The following is a 19,708-nucleotide window of genomic DNA, read 5'->3' on the forward strand; positions in this document are numbered from 1 at the left end:
TTTTTTTTTAAATCTAGTTTTTCTGAATGGTATTTGGCATGTGCACATATCTTCTCCCATTCAGTAGGTTGCCTTTTTGTTGTAGTTTAATTTTGCTTTTGTTGCCCTTACCCCAGGAAACATATCCAAAAAAATATTGCTAAGACCAATGTCCAAATTTTACTACCTATTTTTTCTTCTAGGAATCTTATGGTTCAGATCATATTTTAAATCTTTAATCCATTTTGAATTTATCTTTGCATATGGTATAAGAAAGTGGTTTATCCTAACTTATTGCATGTGTCTGTCTAGTTTTCCCATCACCATTTATTGAGGACACTGTCTTTTCCCCACTGTGTATTCCTGACTCCTTTGTCATAGATTAATTGACCTTATAAGCATGGGTTAATTCCTGAGTTTTATGTTTTGTTCCACTAATCTATCTGCCAGTTCCATACTGTTTTGATTACTATAGTTTTGCAGTTTAGTTTGAAATCTGGGAGCATGATACCTCCAGTTTTGTTCATCTTTTTCAATATGGCTTTGGCTATCTGGGGTCTTTCATGTATCCATGTAAATTTTAGGATTACTCGTTCTAGTTCTGGTAAAAATGCCATAAGTATTTTGATAGAGATTGCATTAAATCTGTAGATTGCTTTAGGTAGTATGGGCATTTTAATGACATTAATTCTAATAATTCATGTGCACAGTACATCCTTGCATTTATTTGAGTTGTCTTCAATATCTATCATCCATATCTTACAGGTTACAGAGTACAGGTCTTTCACCTCCTTGATTAAATTTATTTGTAGGTATTTTGTTCTTTTTCATGCAATTGTTAATGGGATTGTTTTTTAAATTTCTCTTTCTGATAGTATGTTATTAGTATATAGAAATGCCACAGATTTCTGTATGTTAATTTTGTATATTGCAGCTTTACTGCATTTATTAGTTCTAATACTTTTTTGGTAGAGTTAGGGTTTTCTGTATATATAGTATCATGTCATTTGCAAATAGTCACAATTTTACTTCTTTCTTTCCAATTTTCATGCCTTTTTTCTTTCTCTTGTTTGATTGCTGTGGCTAGGACCTCTAATACTGTGTTGAATAAGTGGTAGGAGTGGGCATCCTTGTCTTATTCCTCATCTAAGGGGAAAAGCTTTCAGGTTTTCACCAGTGAATGTGTTATTAGCAGAGAGTTTGTCATATTATGGCCTTTATTATGTGGAAGTATGTTTCCTCTGGACCAAGTTTGTTGGGAATTTCATCATAAATACTCAATTTATTGAGAGGTTTTTTGTTTTTTTGTTTTAATTCAAGTTTATTGGGGTGACAATTGTTAGTAAAGTTACATAGATTTCAGGTGTACAATTGTGTATTACATCATCTATAAATCCCATTGTGTGTTCACCACCCAGAGTCAGTTCTCCTTCAATCACCATATATTTGATCCCCCTTACCCTCATCTCCCACCCCCTACCCCCCTTACCCTCTGGTAACCACTAAACTATTGTCTGGGTCTATGAGTTTTTGTTTCTCGTTTGTTTGTCTTGTTCCTTTGTTGTTTTTGGTTTATACACCACTTATCAGTGAAATCGTATAGTTCTCTGCTTTTTCTGTCTGACTTATTTTGTTTAGCATTATAATCTCAAGATCCATCCATGTTGTCACAAATGGTCCTATTTCATCTTTTCTTACCGCCGAATAGTATTCCATTGTGTATATATACCACCACTTCTTTATCCATTCATCTATCGAAGGACATTTTGGTTGTTTCCATGTCTTGGCCACCGTAAATAAAGCTGCAATGAACATTGGAGTACACTTGTTTTTATGGATAAATGTTTTCAGATTTTTTGTGTAGATACCCAGGAGAGGGATTGCTGGGTCATATGGTATTTCTATTCGTAATTTTTTGAGGAAATTTTATACTGCCTTCCATAACGGCTACACCACTAATCATTCCCACCATCAGTGTGTGAGTGTTCCTTTTTCTCCACAGCCTCTCCAACACTTGTTACTGTCTGTCTTGTTGATAATGGCCATTATAACTGGGGTGAGGTGATACCTCAGTGTGGTTTTTATTTGCATTTCTCTGATGATTAGTGATGTTGAGGATTTTTTCATATGTCTATTTGCCATTTGTATGTCCTCTTTGGAGAAATGCCGCTTCAGGTCCTCTGCGCATTTATCAATTGGGTTGTTTGTTATTTTGTTGTTGAGTTGTATGAGTTCCTTGTATAGTTTGGATATTAGCCCCTTATCAGAGGCACTATTTGCAAAAATCCTCTCCCATTCAGTTAGTTGCCTCTTTATTTTGTCGATGGCTTCTTTTGCTGTGCAAAAGCTTTTAAGTTTGATATAGTCCCATTCATTTATTTTAGCTTTTACTTCCCTTGCCTTTGGAGTCAAATTCGTAAAACGCTCTTTGAACCCAAGGTCCATAAATTTAGTACCTATGTTTTCTTCTGTGCAGTTTATTATTTCAGGTCTTATGCTTAGGTCCTTGATTCATTTTGAATTAATTCTGGTACATGGTGACAGATAGGAGGCCAGTTTCATTCTTTTGCACGTGGCTTTCCAATTCTGCCGGCACCATTTATTGAAGAGGCTGTCTTTTCTCCATTGTATTTTTTTTGCTTCTTTCTCAACAATTACCTGTCCATATTTATGTGGTTTTATTTTTGGGTTCTCAGTTCTATTCCATTGGTCTATGTGTCTGTTTTTCTGCCAATACCGTGCTGTTTTGATTATTGTTGCCCTGTAGTACAAGCTAAAGTCGGGGAGTGTGATACCTCCATCATTATTCTTTTTTCTTAGGATTGCTTTGGCTATTCGGGGTCTTTTGTGGTTCTAAACAAATCTGATGATTTTTTGTTCTATTTCTTTAAAAAATGCCATTGGGATTTTGATGGGGATTGCATTAAATCTGTATATTGCTTTGGGTAACATGGCATTTTAACTATGTTGATTCTTCCAATCCATGAGCATGGAATATCTTTCCATTTCTTTATGTCTTCTTCAAACTTCTTTTAAAAATGTCTTATAGTTTTCAGCATATAGGTCTTTCACATCCTTGGTAAGTTTATTCCTAGGTATTTTATTCTTTTTGCTGCAATTGCAAAAGGAATTGTTTTGTTTTTTTTTTTTTATTTCTTTTTCTGAGATTTCATTGTTAGTATGTAGGAATGCAGTGGACTTTTGTACCTTGATTTTTGTAGCCTGCAACTTTACTGTATTCGTTGTTTCTAATAGCATTTTGGTGGAGTCTTTAGGGTTTTCTATATATAGCATCATGTCATCTGCAAAGAGTGACAGTTTCACTTCTTCATTCCCAATTTAGATGCCTTTTATTTCTTTCTCTTGCCTGATTGCTCTGGGGAGGACTTCCAACACTGTGTTGCAAAGCAGAGGTGATAGGGGACAGCCCTGTCGTGTTCCTGAATGTAGAGCAAAGGGCTTCAGTTTTTCACCGTTAATTATGAGATTAGCTGAAGGTTTGTCATACATGGCCCTTATTATGTTAAGGTATTTTCCTTCTCTACCTATTTTATGAAGTGTTTTAATCATAAATGGATGTTATGTCTTGTCAAATGCTTTTTCTGCATAAATGATATAATCATATTATTTTTGTCCTTTATTTTGTTTTTGTGATGTATCACATTGATGGATTTGCGTATGTTGAATCATACTTGTGCACCTGGTATGAACCCCACTTGGTCGTGATAAATTATCTTTTTAATGTATTGTTGCATTCGATTTGCTAGAATTGTGTTTAGGATTTTTGCATCTGTATTCATCAGAGATATCGGTCTGTAGTTTTCTTTTTTTGTGTTATCCTTGCCAGGTTTTGGTATCAGGGTAATGTTGGCCTCATAAAATGAGTTAGGGAGTATTGTCTCTTCAATTTTTTGGAAGAGTTTGAGCAGGATTGATATTAGATCCTCTTTGAAGGTTTGGTAGAATTCAGTAGTAAAGCCATCTGGTCCTGGACTTTTGCTTTTGGGAAGGTTTTGGATGACTGATTCAATTTCCTTAATGGTGATCGGTCTATTTAGATTTTCAAGTTCTTCATGATTCAGCCTGTGTTCTATGAACTTGTCCATTTCTTCTAGATTATTGAATTTGATGGCGTATAGTTGTTCATTGTTTTCTTGGATGCTCCTTTCTATTTCGGTGGCATCCTTGATAACTTCCCCACTTTCGTTTCTGATTTTGTTTATTAGTATCTTCTCTCTTTTTATCTTAGTGAGCCTAGCCAAGGGTTTGTCAATTTTGTTAATCTTTTCAAAGAACCAGCTCTTTGTCACATTAATTTTTTCTATTTTCTTTTTGTTCTGTATTTCATTTAGTTCTGCTCTGATTTTCATTATTTCCTTTCTTCTGCTGATCTTGGGTTTCATTTGTTCTTCTTTTTCTAGTTCTTTAAGGTGTGATATGAGGTTATTTTTTGAGGGATTTTCTTGTTTCTTGAGATAGGCCTGTAATGATATAAATTTCCCTCTTAATACTGCTTTCGCTGCATCCCAAAAATTTTGGTAGGATGTATTTTCATTCTCATTTGTTTCTATGTATCTTTTGATCTCTCCTCTTATTTCTTCTTTGACCTGGTCGTTCTTTAAAAGTTTGTTAACCTCCACGTATTTGTAGTTTTTCCTCCTTTCTTTTTGTAGTTGATATCCAATTTCAAAGCCTTGTGATGAGAGAATATGCTTGGTATGATTTCAGTCTTCTTAAATTTGCTGAGGCTAGTTTTATATCCCAATATATGGTCTATCCTTGACAATGCTCCATGTACACTGAAAAAAAATGTATAGTCTGATGTTTTAGGATGAAGTGCTCTATAAATGTCAATTATGTCCATTTCATCTAAATGTGTCATTTAGGGCTGCTATTTTGTTGTTTATTTTCTGTTTGGATGATCTATCCATAGTTGTCAATGATGTATTTAGGTTCCGTAGTATAATTGTGTTTTGGTCAATTTTCCCCTGGAGTTCTGTTAGTAGTTGCTTGGTATATTTTGGTATTCCCTGATTGGGGCATAAATATTGATGACTGTTATGTTTTTTCTTTACCTTTCTGAAATGTCCATCTTTGTCTCTTGTTACTTTTTTTACCCTGAAGTCTGTTTCATCTGATATCACTATAGCTATGCCTGATTTTCTGTGGATAACCATTTGCTGCTTGTGTCAATTTCCACCCTTTCACTTTGAGTCTATGCTTGTCCTTGTAGCTGAGATATGTCTCTTGGAGACAGCATATGGTTGGGTTTAGTTTTTTGATCCAATCTGCTACTTTGTGCCTGTTTTTGGTAAGTTCAGTCCTTTTACATTTAGGGTGATTATTGATATGTGAAGATTTCCTGTCATTCTATCTTAATTTTCTGGTAAGACTGTGTTCCCATTGTTTCTTTGCCTTTTTGTTGTTTATTATTTCTGTGTGGTGGTATTCTATGGTTTTTCTCTCTGTTTCTTCTTTTATTACAGTATGTGTTTCAGTTCTGGATTTTGTTTTTGAGTGCTTACCATTAAGTTTATGGAAAAGAAAGTTTGATGTTTAGACTGTTCCATTTTCTTCATCATGTTTACTTTCTCTATTACCATATTCCAGTTCAGGCCTTTACTCTCCCTGCCTTTTATGTTTTGGTTTGCCACAAATTGTCCCCGTTGATGGTGGTCGAATAGCCTCCTTTAGTATTTCTTGTAGTGTAGGTTGTGTGTTAGAAACTTCCCTCAGTTTCTGTATGTCTGGAAAGGTCTTTATTCCTTTCCAGAATATCTAAAGGATATCTTTATATCTAAAGGATATCTTTGCTCGATATATTGTTCTTGGCTCCTAATTTCTCTCTTTCAATAGTTTGAATATTTGGTTCCACTCCCTCCTGGCTTGTAGAGTTTCTGCTGAGAAATCTGATGATAATCTAATGGGCTTTCCTTTATAGGTTTACCTTCTTCCTTTACCGTCTTCTTTTCCCTGCTGCCTTGAGGATTCTTTCTTTGTTGCTGATTTTTGACAGCTTCAATACAATGTGCTTTGGAAGAGTCCTGTTGGGGTTGAGGTAATTAGGTGTTCTATTTGCTTTTTGTATTCAAGGATCCAGTTCTTTCCACAAGTTTGGGAAGTTCTCATCAACTATTTGTTTGAACATACTCTCTGTTCCCTTCTCTCTTTCTTCTCCTTCTGGTATGCCCATTATTCTTATATTGCTCTTTCTGATGGAGTCAGAAAATTCTTGTAGAGTTCTTTCATTTCTTTTAAGTCTCAAATCTCTTTCTTCTTCCATCCGTGTCATATCCAGATTTCTGTCTTTGATGTCACTGATTCTTTCCTCCATCCGGTCAACTCTACTACCTATATGCTGCCTATTTCATTCTTTATTTCTATTATTATGTTCTTAATCTCCAGAAATTCTATTTGGTTCTTTTTAAAAATTTCAATCTCTTTGGTAAAGTATGCATTTTGTTCTTTGAATGTGTTTCTGAGTTCATTAAACTGGCTGTGTGTGTTTTCATGCATCTCGTTGTGTTTTTTAAGAGCTGCAATCTTGAATTCTCTGTTATTTAAGTCACATATTTCCATATCTTTAAGTTCGTTTTTTGGAGACTTTTCATTGCTTTTTGAGCTGTGTTGTTGCCTTGGTTATTCATGGCCATTAGTGGTTTATTATTTCTCTTCTTAGACATCTACAGGAGTGGGTTCTGCAACTGGTTGATAGAAAGAGGTCTTTCTTTTGTTTTCCAGTAGATGTTGGTAGAATGTTTTATTTTCTCTCCGAATGCATCATTTTATTCTCTCTCACACTGTGGTGTTATGTTTTCTCTGTACTATTCCGGCTTCTCACACGGTGAGGGGATTCTCTTGAAGGCGGGCTTCTCCTCTGTGAACACTTGGCCTTGGTCGTACGGCACCACCTCCGTGGGGGGATGTGGAGAGCTTCTGAGGTTCCAAAGCTCTTCTTTCCCCAGATTGAGAACCTGTGTGCTTCTGCAGCTGTGTTTACTCCTGCAGGGATCCGCCCAGATAGGTGGGGACAGGGGTGGGTGGGTTGTGAGAGGTGGCCAGAGCAATGGCGGAGACCACCACATCAGCCAGTCCTGCTTCCACAGCTTCCTCCCCTTTGCCAGTACTAGTTGAGCTGCGAGACTGTGTCTCTGGACCACAATTCTCAGAAGTGCAAATGTTCTCTTCTTTTGATCTGCCACTCTGCTGTTCTGCTTCTAGCACTGGGCAGATGTGAACAGGGCAATCTCTGGGAGGGTAGGGAGGGGTGGCTAGTCTCAGTGCCTAAGGCTTCTGTTCTCCATTCAGCAGTGAGGGCTTGAACCACCATTTTCAGGCTTTTCTGATTTTTGTTTTTGTTTTGGAACATACTCCTCTGTCTCCTCATTTTGCCTATCTCTGTTTGTTTCTGTGTATTAGGTAGATAAGTTATGTCTGTCAGTTTTGTAAGAGTGGTCTTATGTAAAAAATGTCCTGTGGGGCCCAGTGGCACCACCATCCCTGTTCACCCGAGTCAGGTGCTCTAGGGATGTCCCCTGTGTAGGTTGCATGCACCCTCCTATTGTAGTTGTGCTGTAATTCCTGCTTACGTTCCTGTGCGTGGAGTGTCCCCAGGCCAGTTGGCTGTGAGGACTGGCCGCGCCTGCTGAGGATGATCTGGTGTGAGGGAGCTAGGGCTCCAGAGTCTGTGCCGCTTTGGAATGTCTTTGGTGCTGGCCGAGGCTGCCTGTGGGGTGTGTTGATGCTGGAGTTGCTTGAGAGGTGCTTTGTTGCTGGCTGAGTTTGCCTGCCAGGTGTGTCTGTGGTGGAGTTGCTAGCGCGGGGCTCCATGGCGGGTTGAGGCATGTGCTATGTTTGGAGCCACTTGGAAGGAGTTTTGGCCTGGGCAAAATTGGCTGTGTCCTCAGGAGAATGGTGGTGCCAGAGGAGCAAATTAGTCAGGTTAATAGAGAGTGTCAGAATTAGCAGTGGCCTGCACCAGGCCGGCTAGGTGGAAGGAGCGTGAACTAAAAGGAACAAAGAAATAATGGCATCCACCAGTGCCACAGTCCCAGGAGATAATTCCAGTTGATACCCTGCTCCTCCAGTACTTGCCCTCAAGCAAGTCAATGTAATTCCTTCATGTCTGACCCTGAGCCTCTTCACATTGCCGCCTCAGTGCTGGGACTCGTAAGTGAGTTTGTACGTGAGCTCTTTATGAGTGGAGTCTCACTTTTCTGTAGCCCTTTGACTCTCTTGCTGGTTTAGAAAGCCAGATGTTATGGGGGCTCCTCTTCCTGGTGCCGGTCTCCCAGGCTGGGATTCCTGGTGTGAGGGTGAGACCCCTATCTCCTCTGGGTACCCGTTGTGGTTGTGGTGTCCTTCCCACTTGGGGACCACCATACTGGGAGCATGGGTCCTGACCAGCCTTTGTCTTCGCCCTTCCCATCTAGATGTGGCTTTTTCTTTATATTCTGAATTGTAGAAAAATCTGTTCATCTAGTCTTCAGGTCATTCTCACTTAGTGTTGCTCTATATGTGGTTGTACTGTTGTTATGTCCATGGGAGGAGATGAGTTCAAGGTGTGCCTATTCTGCCTTCTTGACCCCCATCACCCACAGAGCCAACCAAAGACTGAAGAATCAAATTTACATGAGGTTCCATGCTTTATTTTTATTGAGGTATATAGTTGACATATAAAATTATATTAGCATTTTTACTTTAGTGCTTTAGTTGTAATTGTTCTCTTACTTGCTTCTATATTTAGTCTTTCTGTTGATGTTTCTTCTCCCGATTTGTTTGGAAGTATCCATGAAGACTTCAGTTTGACTTCTGTAAGTAAGATGATAAATAATTAAGATGATAGAGAGTAAAACATACCATTTTAAAACTATGTAATGACTAGTTCATAAATCTGTCCAAATTGCCTACTACATTAATGCTGTTGCATACTACTCTATACTATGGTGTTGTATTTTATTTTTGTGAAAATTTTAATAAAAATATAATTTTATATATATACTACACTTGACATATCTGTTTTCTGTGTCATGTGGGTTCTTCAGTGTGAGCTAGGTGGCCTGGTGGTACCCTGGTGCTTGGAAGTTGGAGAGGAGGCAGAGGACAGGACCTCCCCCCAACATTTTTCCTTTTTAACCAGAGAAGCTCTGCTTTTCTCTATTTTATTTCTATAAATTCCCTAATAGCATTTTATTTGAATATAAAGTTCCATGGGAAAAACAAAACCAAGCCACTATATAAGCTTTTTTTTAAACATATACATATATTGAGGAATGATTTGCACACATACTTTATTACGTGTATAAATTCAGCTGTTGAAATCCAAACTCCACCTATCTTAAAAAAGAAAATAGCTCTCTCTAGCTTGAAGTGTGTGTTCGTGTGTGTGTGTGTACACACATATTTCTCAAGAAAGAAAACATATGACCTAATTTCCTGCTGCATATCATTTCCACAATTATTATATTTATAAGTATGAATTCCTAAATAATGGACTTGTTATGTTGGGAAAAGTATAGTTTAATCAAAGTTTAGTCAAAGTAACTTTTAATAAAATCTGTTCTAGGTTTAATGACTTGGATGGCTGGGTTGATAATGGTACCATTCACAGAGAGAATTCAGGAAGAAAATAGGTTCTAAAGAAAGATTAAAAGTTCAGTTTGGTACCAGATGTATTGAATAAGTGACATTCAGGTAGAGATATCTAGTGGGGGATGGGATATGCTTACTTGGACCCCAGGAGAGAAGTCTAGATGCAGATTTGTGAATCAGCAGTATAAGGCTTGGGAGTTGGTGCGAATCATAGAAAAAATACCAGTAGGATGACAGGAGAGCCAAACATATAAAAGTGCTATTGGGAGTACCACTATTTAAGGGATGGCCAGAAGCCGAGAGCCTTGAGGGAATAGTGAGACATGGAATAAAACCCAGACGGAGCAGTGTTTCTGAGACAGATGGGAAACAGCATTTAAACAAAGGACTATTTCACAGCATCACAGACTGATGGAGGAGCAGGCTTGGGTCAGAAGAAAACTAGAGCCTCATGACCTGGCAGGTAGGAGGTCATGTATGACACTGAGAGAACCGCGTCATTGCACTGCTGAGCGGCCGTCTGTTCTCACTGGTCAGGACTCAATAGGAGCTGGGAAGTGATGTGGAGAGTTTTAAACCATTCTTTCAACCGTGAACATAGAGTGCTAGAGAAGGGTACCCACTGGAGGAAAGATCCTTCTGAACTCAGGAAGGCCTTGCCAGCCATCTGGTCCACTATGCTTTTTTCTGTCTTCTGGAACAAGCCTAATTTCTCCATGATAATCTTTCCAGTGTCTGAAAACAACTCTGAATCGTCCCTTTCCCTAACTAACCCCCTAGATCATTTAGACATCTCCAAGCTGATGTGCTTGTAGTCACTTGATGTAGCAATTTTCCTCTGAGGTCCTTCGGTCCTTCTTCCAGGGTGGGCACAGGGCCCCGTGTGACCCTGACTCCTGGGAAGCAGCCAGAAGCACCCATTAGATTACACCTCTCTGTCGACTTACATTGAGCTTACTGCCAACCAAAACCCTAAGTTTCATTCTTGCTTCTGCTAATCGCAAGATCTTTACTCTCCCATTTCACTCCAAAAATTGTTCATTTGGCACCATATTCATTTCCTAATGTTTCCCCTTCTGTGGTATCTTGTTATATTTGGCCCAGAATGTTGAGATCTTCCTAGGGTCTTGTTCTGTTATCCAGCAGAGGCAGTTACAGTAGAAAGAGGTCTAGGTTTGGAGTCAGAAGACGCTGGTTTTCTTCCTGGCCTGCTTCTTACTAACTGAGTAACACTGGGCATGTCGCTGAGGCTGTCGTTTCCTCTGGGGCAGAACCCAGATGGTAATGCCTGCATCTCAGAGATTCGGTGAGGAATAACTGAAATAATACATAATAATAAATCATCCTTAATCTCTAAGTGCTACCTTTCATAGGTGGAGTTGTTATTTTCAAACATATATATTCATCTAAGTGGTTAATATGCTTTTGATTAGTATTCAAACTTTAGAATTTGATTGTGTTCTTCAGTTTCTTCTTCCCACTTTGATTTCTTCTGATTGGTTAGATTTGAGGGGGGAAAACACTAAGCATAAGACTTTAAGTCACTCAAATAGTTTTTCCATTTTGGAGGAAGAACCATGCAGATTATTATGAAAAAAATCAAACAAAGAGAGTTAATCAATAGGGCACAAAAGATGCAGCAGGTAAGGCTTATGCTTGGAGGGAAGACTCTTGAAGGAAAGGACAATTAAGAATTGATTTTATAACTGAGACTCCAGTTGAGAATTGTGAGTGCAGGATGTTTAGAGTGGCTTAAGAGACGTGTGCTTTATGAGGACCACAAAGGGTAACCCAGGCTTCGGGCAAGAGGGAATACGGCTTCGCAGCCTTACCTGTGCCCTCTGCAGTCCTGTCCACTGCTTTCTTTCTGACTCTCACTTGCCGTTCAGTCACACAGTGTGCAGGAGGAGTATGCCTGTGGTAACCCTGTCTACCTGGTCTGTGCTCCATTTCCCATCCGTAGATTCATTCAGGGCCCGCAACAGTGCTTCATTTCCTCGAAGGTACCACAGTAATTCCTTGGCCTTTTAATTAGGCACTGAATGGACTCTGCCAGAGAGAAAAGGCACTGAATGGACTCTGCCAGAGAGAAAAGGCACTGAATGGACTCTGCCAGAGATAAAAGGCACTGAATGGACTCTGCCAGAGATAAAAACAGGGACATTTTAAATAAAGAAATTTAGAAACTTTTAAAAATCTGACGGAGTTGAATGAAAGTATTGGGAGATGCAATCTGTATTTGGCAGTTGAGTCAAAGGTATATTTCATCTGTGGTTTGTATACATCAAAGGACAGGGACCCATTTATTTCCACGTTTATCATACTGACTTTGACACAAGTTACTCTGATTACATATGAAACAGTAAACAGAATGTGGGTGAGAACTCCTGGAAAGTGGTTTTGCCTTAGTTTTTTTTAGTCAAGGGATCTTAAACTGAGGCCCTAAATGCGTCCCATTTGTTGCAGAGAACGCTCTCACACCTGAGGGAGCACAGGCCATGTGCCCTCAGTGAGCCACAGTAGCAGTCACAAACGCCACTCCTAAAATTTTACTTACAAAAAGAGTTCTTTTGAACGGTAAAAGATGTTTTATTCATCAGCACTGGGGTCTGGTAACTGTAATAAGAAATAACTTTAAGCAGCTGGAGCCTTGGAGAGTGTAAAACATGGATCTCTGTAGAGCCAGTCCTCTCGGTGACTGGCACTAGGGAGAGTCCCCAGCTTCTGTGCCTCTGCTCCCCAGAAGAGCAACTACATTAAAAACAAAAACAAACCTGTGAAGGCCCAAGTGTTTTGAAGGTGCTCATCATATATACTGTATTATAATTCTCTTATAAAACTGTTTTCTAAGAGTTTCTACATGTTTCGTAATTACTGAAAAATGTCCATTTTATTGCTTTTTTGTGCACAAAGTATTAAGTAGAATAACTATTAAAGTGAACCCCTTTCATAAGAACAACAGCTGATCCTGCTTGACTAGTTAGCTCTGTTTCACCAGTCTATTTCTCTATACAGCTGTTAAATTTCAAAGGGAACATTATTTGACTGGTGTATTATGTAATAACAAGCAATTAATAGAATTATAGAATTGTATTATATTTCTCTCTGTGTTAATATTGGGAAAGGAGCCAATAGAAAACCAAAGTATTGAAATGTTGATATTAAACACCAAGAGATTGTAATTAAATTTAATGAATGATAAATGTTATCTGTTTTTGTTATTATAAATGTAATTTTCTAAAAATTTGTTTTGCTTTTAGGAACAGCAACTTTTGATAGTCCTAAGTAATTGCTGCTACCTGGAACGTCACACCTTCCTAAATATAGCAGAACATTTTGAAAAGCACAACTTCCAGGGAATAGAAAAAATAACACAGGTAAATGAATTATGTTAAATGGACAAATTGATTGTTTTATCAACCTAGTTTCCAAATTTTTTCAGTACCCTCTTTCGCTTTCTGATTCTTTTCTGATTCTTGCCCTCGCCACCCTCAGATTCCTTCCCCATCCTCACCCCACCCTATCTTTGAATGATTCCCATCCTTCTCATAACTCACCTTGAATCATTAATTTAATACTCTCTTCTTTCCTCTAGAGCAAAGCTTTCTCAAGGTTAGACCTGATTTATTCTCCACCTAAGCTGTTCAGAAGTGAAGGAAGAAAATAATGAGGGAAAGCCTTCAAACCCAAATCTTTAAGAATGATCTCACATTTGGCTCCTTTTAGATTAAAGCTTTTACTTACAGAGGGCAGCAAACTCCCTGAGCCTGCAGAAAAACCTCTTCCTGGCTATTCACACGTCTTTCTCTCTCCATATATCTGCCATGCTCCTTTACTACTTAAGCAGGCACACAGGTGCTTGAGCGCGCGCACACACACACGACTGGCTTTCAACAGCTGCAGGATGCTTAATATCTTACCTGAAAAATATATACTCTCCACTCTCCAATCCTTGGATGTAGCATAGTTTAACAAAAATGAGTCCTATATCAATGGAGTAGGGTTTTTTAAAAGTTACACTTTGTTTATATTTTTTCAAGTAAGCAGAAAAGGAAAATATGAAGTAAGCTTGTTATTAAAGGTTGGTTGGTTCCTGGACAAAGGTTTATCAGATTTCTAAGTAAAACTAAGCTAGAACCACTTTTTTAATGTCAGTACACTTTTCTAGTGCAAAGAATAAAAAGATAATGATCTAGTTAATCTTGTAATCAAAATGTACTTATGATAGATTGCAAACTTTCTACAAATGATGGTTGCAGTTTGTGAGCTAGATTGGGATTTTTTTTTTTTTCAAAGAATGAAAATATCAAAGTGGGTGGTTCTGTCTTGTTTTTCCTGCCTTTTCGTAAAGATTAATCATCCTGATGAGAAATGCTGTGACTTACAGCTAACTTAAGGGCCAAAAGTCGAGTTTATTTCCAGAAATTTTTGTGTTGAGAATTGCAAGGTACTCTCTCACAGTAAAAAGTGGACACTTGTATTTATGCAGTAACAATAATGACACCAACATATTTATTGGAGAAATTTTTTATCATTTAAACCATATATGAAATGATTAGGAATTGCATATAGCAGAAGCACTAGGTTTGGTTTTCTTTAGGTTTTTGGAGTTATAAGTAGGAGCTATCAATTAGTTCAGTTTATATCATTAAGAAGTAGAATGAAATTGACATATAAATAGGCTTAGATATCCTTCGTAGTCCTTTTCCACATCATTTTTGAGACCAGGGTAATATGAAGGATTTGGGATGCATCTTACAATAAAAATAGTGGGCTATTTTTCACATTTGGAATTTGGATTTTTTTTTTTAATTGACCATTGAATATTTTCAAATCATTCAGTTGTGTAGACAGTAAATTAGATTTAGATTATAGCATTTATGTTGATTCTATTTGTTTTATGTTCTATCAGTTTTATGATGCCAACCAAGTAAAATAACATTTTTGCATTAAGAGAAAAAGTCTGCCAATGGCCATTGTTTTTCATAGTTCCCTTTTCAAATGACAGATAATTCTAGAGACAAGATCCCAGAAAAATCTCAGGGACACATAGGTCACATGAATAATTTGTTATCCATTCTTTTGCACTGTTTCTTCTCTTGGAGATAATGGTTCGCTGTAGGCTTCTAACTTAGTGTCACCAGACACTAGACATTTTCTCTGGTCTCTTTCCAGGTATGATCTGGTGGCTTGCCAAGAGTTCATTCAGGTGTATTTCCTCCTGCTTTCTTATTGGTACTTCTACCAGAAGAAGCATAGAAATGACCCATTGTTAATTTCCTGTATCTTGATTTTAATGTAGAAACAGTATGCAAATAACCATGCTTTTTAGGAGTATATTAAAATTTAATGACTAATGATGCTTTAAAGCTAGAGTGATTTAATACATACAATTTTATTTGATGCAGATAACCCTGTGAAGTAATTAAGGAAGGTATTATTAACTCATTTTTTTTTCATAAAGAGAGATGCTCAGAGAGATTAATGATTTGACCTATTTAAGTAATAGAACAAAGCAAGACTCTACATTAAGTTTTCTCGTTGTAAATCCAGAATGCTTTCTTGCCCTGCACCACACATCTTAAAAGAAAGAACAAAAGCGTTCTGATGAAAATTTACCAAAGGACTAGGACAACTGTGATAGCTGTAATGATGTAATTCCAAGGAATTTTTTTTACATATCCAAATGCTATTTTAACCTTTCCTAGTCTTTGAAAAGCAAACATCCCATTTAGAATTTGTATAATTGCAGATTTTCAGTTCACTTAGGACTGTAGTCATTAGACAAGTCTGTCATTAAATAATTGATTGAGGTTGAGGTTTTATTTTAACATGGGGGTTGGGGGGAGGACAGCATCTTTTTAAGATATTTCCAGGGAAGATCCTTTACACACAGCAGTCAGTTTTAAAGATTTTTGTTTCACTTGTACCATATGTACCATATTTATATATTTGATTATTTTTAGCTTAATTGTATATAATTCTTAAGTTTTGTTTGAAACCATTTGAATTCATAGATATGGATGGCTATAGCTTTGTATCCTCACTTTGTTTTATTTTCTCCATCCATTCATACTATAAAATAGTAAATTTTGTTTAGAGGCTATTTTTATAAAATAAATTGGTTGTAAATTAATCCATTTGTCAGTTTAAGATCTTATAGAGAGGAATTGTAAGTTGGTCAGATGTGTTTCTGCCTACTAAATACTAAACTTAATTTTTGACCCTGTTTAACTGCCTCAAGTTCCTTGTATATGCATAAATGGGGAGAGAGAAAAGAAATATACAGACATAAAGAAATAATACAATAGTAAGGACTCAAGGACCTTATATAATAGTTTATAAAGTAAAATATTGCTTCCCCAATACAGAAAGTAATTCAGAAAAGCTTTCCCAAAGCAAGGAAAAATATCAGCTGTCACATAAAAGATGTTGTTTCAGACTTGAAAGAAAGGCTCTAAGTCACTTTGGAAAGTTGGGGAGGTGTAGGAAATGAATGGGTAGAAACCATTGGTTCACCAGTTGAGTAGGATGTAGGATTGCTAAATCAAAAAACCTTGAACCTGAGCAGATAAAATTCTACCACTAAATAGTTGTCTTTCAGCATCCCTTCGCTATTTCTGTTCTCTGTACTGGTGCTGTGTCTGTTACCTCTTCACACTGCACGTTTTCCTTAGGAGATCTCATCCACTCCGGCTGTTTCATTTATCATTGATGCCCATTATTCCCACAATATTCATCTTTGATCTTATCATTCCTAGGATTCAGTTCTGTTTCCAACCAGACATCTTCACTAGAAGTTTCACTGGGATTTCAGATCAACATGCCCAAACCAAACTAATCTTCCTCCTTCACATTAGCTTCTCTTTCTGTGTTTTCTGTTGTAGTCAGTAGTCACTGAATCAGCAAGCCAGGGACATGGTCATCATTCTTGACTCCGTCCCTCATGATGGTTTATGCCACATCTTCTGAGCCATCTTCTGAATCTGTCTCCACCTCTCTGCTTTGCACTTCCTGTCCAAACTCAGTCCTTTCTCACCATTGTGCTATTGCAGGAGCCTCCCTCCAGAATTCTTTGCTTACTGTCTAAATTCTTTCACTCTCTAACTCATTGTCTACAGCAGGGGTGTCCAAACTGTGACCCGCGGGCCAACTGAGGCCCATGATCTATTGTTAATTAGCCTGCAGCAAATTCCAAAAATATACTTAGTTTACTTAAATAACCCAGGTGAGGCAATACGTACTTCACCTCGAGTGAGTGGCCCGGCTGTTTATGTATTTTACCGGATATGTTCCTTGGTGAAAAACGTTGAAAAAAATTTGGACACCCCTGGTCTACAGTGTTTCCAGGATGGGCTTCCAGGATACAGAGTACAGCTCATACTGTTCTTTCTCCTTCCCACATTTCAGTTGCTTCTCATTGCCTGGAGAATAAACCCGAACCCCTTAGGCTGATGCTTAAACGTCATCTTTCTTTCCTGGCATTCGTCTCCCCTACTCCAATCCACTACTATCTAGCCACTCATCTTTCCTTGAACATTTCCTGATTTGACTGCTCATTCATTCATTCAACTTCAGCCTACCAGGCTCCATTTTAAGAACATTTACCTGTACCTTATGCTGTACTATGTGTCTTCCGTGCTTTTCCCTCAGTCTTGACATGGCAAAACCTTGATCATCCTTCTGAGCCCATGTCAGATACAGGTAGAAAGCCTTTTATGGCCTCTCCTTTATCTGTTGTCCCAAAGTACAAAATGGATTGAATCCTCTTATTCCAATGATGCTTTGTTCATGGCACTGGAATAACATTATAATACATTACATTATCCTTAGTTTTATATTGGTATGTTTCTTTTTTAGATTAAAAATTCTTTTCAGATATTTCATATTATATGTTTTATCTCTACACAAAAGAATAGGTCTTACTTATGTAGACATAAGAATAATGAAATGAACAGACGTGCACCCACCACCAAGCTAAAGCAGTGGAGCTTTGTTTGCAGAGCCCGTCCTGCCCAGCACAGTGGCATCACCCTCCTTCCCTGTAGAGACTCCCTTCTGCATTCATGACTTCTAAACAATACATGTTTCATATGACCTGTTTTTGACTTTTAAATAGCACAAATGGGATTATATGGTATGAATTTTTCTATACTTGCTTTTTTCTCTCAATATTGTTTTTGATATTCATTTTGCTACATGTAGTATATGCCAATTTGTAAAATAAATTAGAAAGTGTCTCCCTTTTGTTTTCTCTGAAAGAGTTTCTATAATATTGGAATTATTTGTTTTTTGAATATTTAGAAAAACTCTGGTAAAACTTTCTAGGCCTAGTGTTTTCATTGTGAGAATCTATTTTTCTTGGACTTCGTCCATTTTCAAATTTATTGGCTTAATTTTTTATAATAGTTTCATATTATTTCAGACTCAAGTGCATTTGAGGCTATGACCCCTTTTTGTACTTAAGATTTCTTGCTTAATTTTTTTATTTATTACTAGTTTCAGGTGTACAAAACAGAATGATGAGTAGACATTTACAAACCTCACAAAGTGATAACCCCAACTAGCCTAGTACCCCTCTGACATCGTACATAGCTATTACAATACCATTGACTATATTCCCTGTGCTGTACTTTACATTCCATAACTATATATATATATATATATATATATATATATATTTTAAATTCTAGTTGACATGCAATATTATTTTATATTAGTTTCAGGTGTGCAGCACAGTGGTTAGGCATTTATGTAATTTAAGAAGTGATCCCCCCAATAAGTCCAGTACCCATCTGACACTATAAATATTTCAATAATATTATCGACTCTACTCCCCATACTGTATTTCACATCCCTGTGACTATTTTGTGACTACCAATTTGTACTTCTTAATCCCTTCACCATTCTCACCGATCTAGCAGCCATCAGTTTGTTCTCTGTATCTGAGTCTATTTCTGTTTTGTTTGTTTGTTTATTCTGTTCTTTAGATTCCACATGTAAATAAGATTTTACGGTATTTGTCTTTCTCAGTCTGACTTACTTCACTTAACATAATATCCTCTAGGTCCATCTATGTTGTTGCAAATGGTAAGATTTCATTCTTTTTTATGACAGTAATACTCCATTTTATATGCATATATACGTATCACAGTTTCTTTATCCAGTTATCTGTTGATGGTCCTTTCAGTTGTTTACAGCTCTTAGGCTATTGTGAATAGCAATAAGCATAGGGTGCATATGTTGTTTTGAATTAGTGTTTTGGATTTCTTTGGATAAATACTTAGGAACGGAATTGCTGGGTAACAGTGCAGTTCCATTTTTAATTTTTTTGAGGAACCTCCATACTGTTTTCCATAGTGCCTGCACCAATTTGTAATCCCACCAGCAGTGCACAAGGGTTCCCTTTACTCCACATCTTCACTCACACCTGTTTTTGTGTGTGTGTGTGTGTGTGTGTTTTATAGATTTATTAATGATGGCCATTCTGACAGGTGTGAGGTTGTATCTCATTGTGGTTTTTATTTGTATTTCTCTTATGATTAGTGATGTTGAGCATCTTTTCATATGTCTGTTGGCCCTTTTTTGGTCCTCTTTGGAGAAATGTCTGTTCAGGTCCTTTGCCCATTTCTTAATTGCATTGTTTAGTTTTTGAGTGTTGAGTTCTATGAGTTCTTTATAAATTTTGAATATTAAGCCCTTATCAGATGTATCATTGGCAAATATCTTCTCCCATTCGGTAGGATGTCTTTTCGTTTTGTTCATGGTTTCCTTTGCTGTGAAAAAAACTTTTTAATTTGATATAGTCACACTTGTTTGTTTTTTCTTTTGCTTTCCCTGCCCACGGAAATATATCAGCAAAAATATTACTAAGGGTAATGTCTGAGAGTTTATTTCCTATATTTTCTTCTAGGAGTTTTATGTTTTGGATCTTACATTTACGTCTTTAATTCATTTTCAGTTTATTGTTGTATATGGTGTTACAAAGTGGTCCATTTTCAATTTTTTGCATGTATTCATTTATTGAATAGGCTATCTTTACCCCAACATAAATTCTTGCTTCCTTTGTCATAGATTAAATGACCATATAGACATGGATTTATTTCTGGGCTCTCTATTTTGTTCCATTGATCTACGT

The 19,708-nt window shown here is 37.3% G+C and overlaps 1 protein-coding gene across 3 annotated transcripts in view; it reads left to right on the forward strand.

The window, feature by feature from the left end:
- The window catches only part of EXOC2 (exocyst complex component 2), a 246,608-nt gene that overhangs the window by 161,134 nt on the left and 65,766 nt on the right, over positions 1–19,708 (forward strand). For all 3 annotated transcript variants that reach the window (XM_033114349.1, XM_033114348.1, XM_033114350.1), the window contains exons 21-22: positions 8,726–8,792; positions 12,831–12,947. In XM_033114349.1, the coding sequence (XP_032970240.1) occupies positions 8,726–8,792; positions 12,831–12,947 (184 nt within the window). The remainder of the gene's footprint in view (positions 1–8,725; positions 8,793–12,830; positions 12,948–19,708) is intronic.

This window comes from Rhinolophus ferrumequinum, chromosome 9 (genome assembly GCF_004115265.2).
Source record: "Rhinolophus ferrumequinum isolate MPI-CBG mRhiFer1 chromosome 9, mRhiFer1_v1.p, whole genome shotgun sequence".
Taxonomy (NCBI): Eukaryota; Metazoa; Chordata; class Mammalia; order Chiroptera; family Rhinolophidae; genus Rhinolophus; species Rhinolophus ferrumequinum.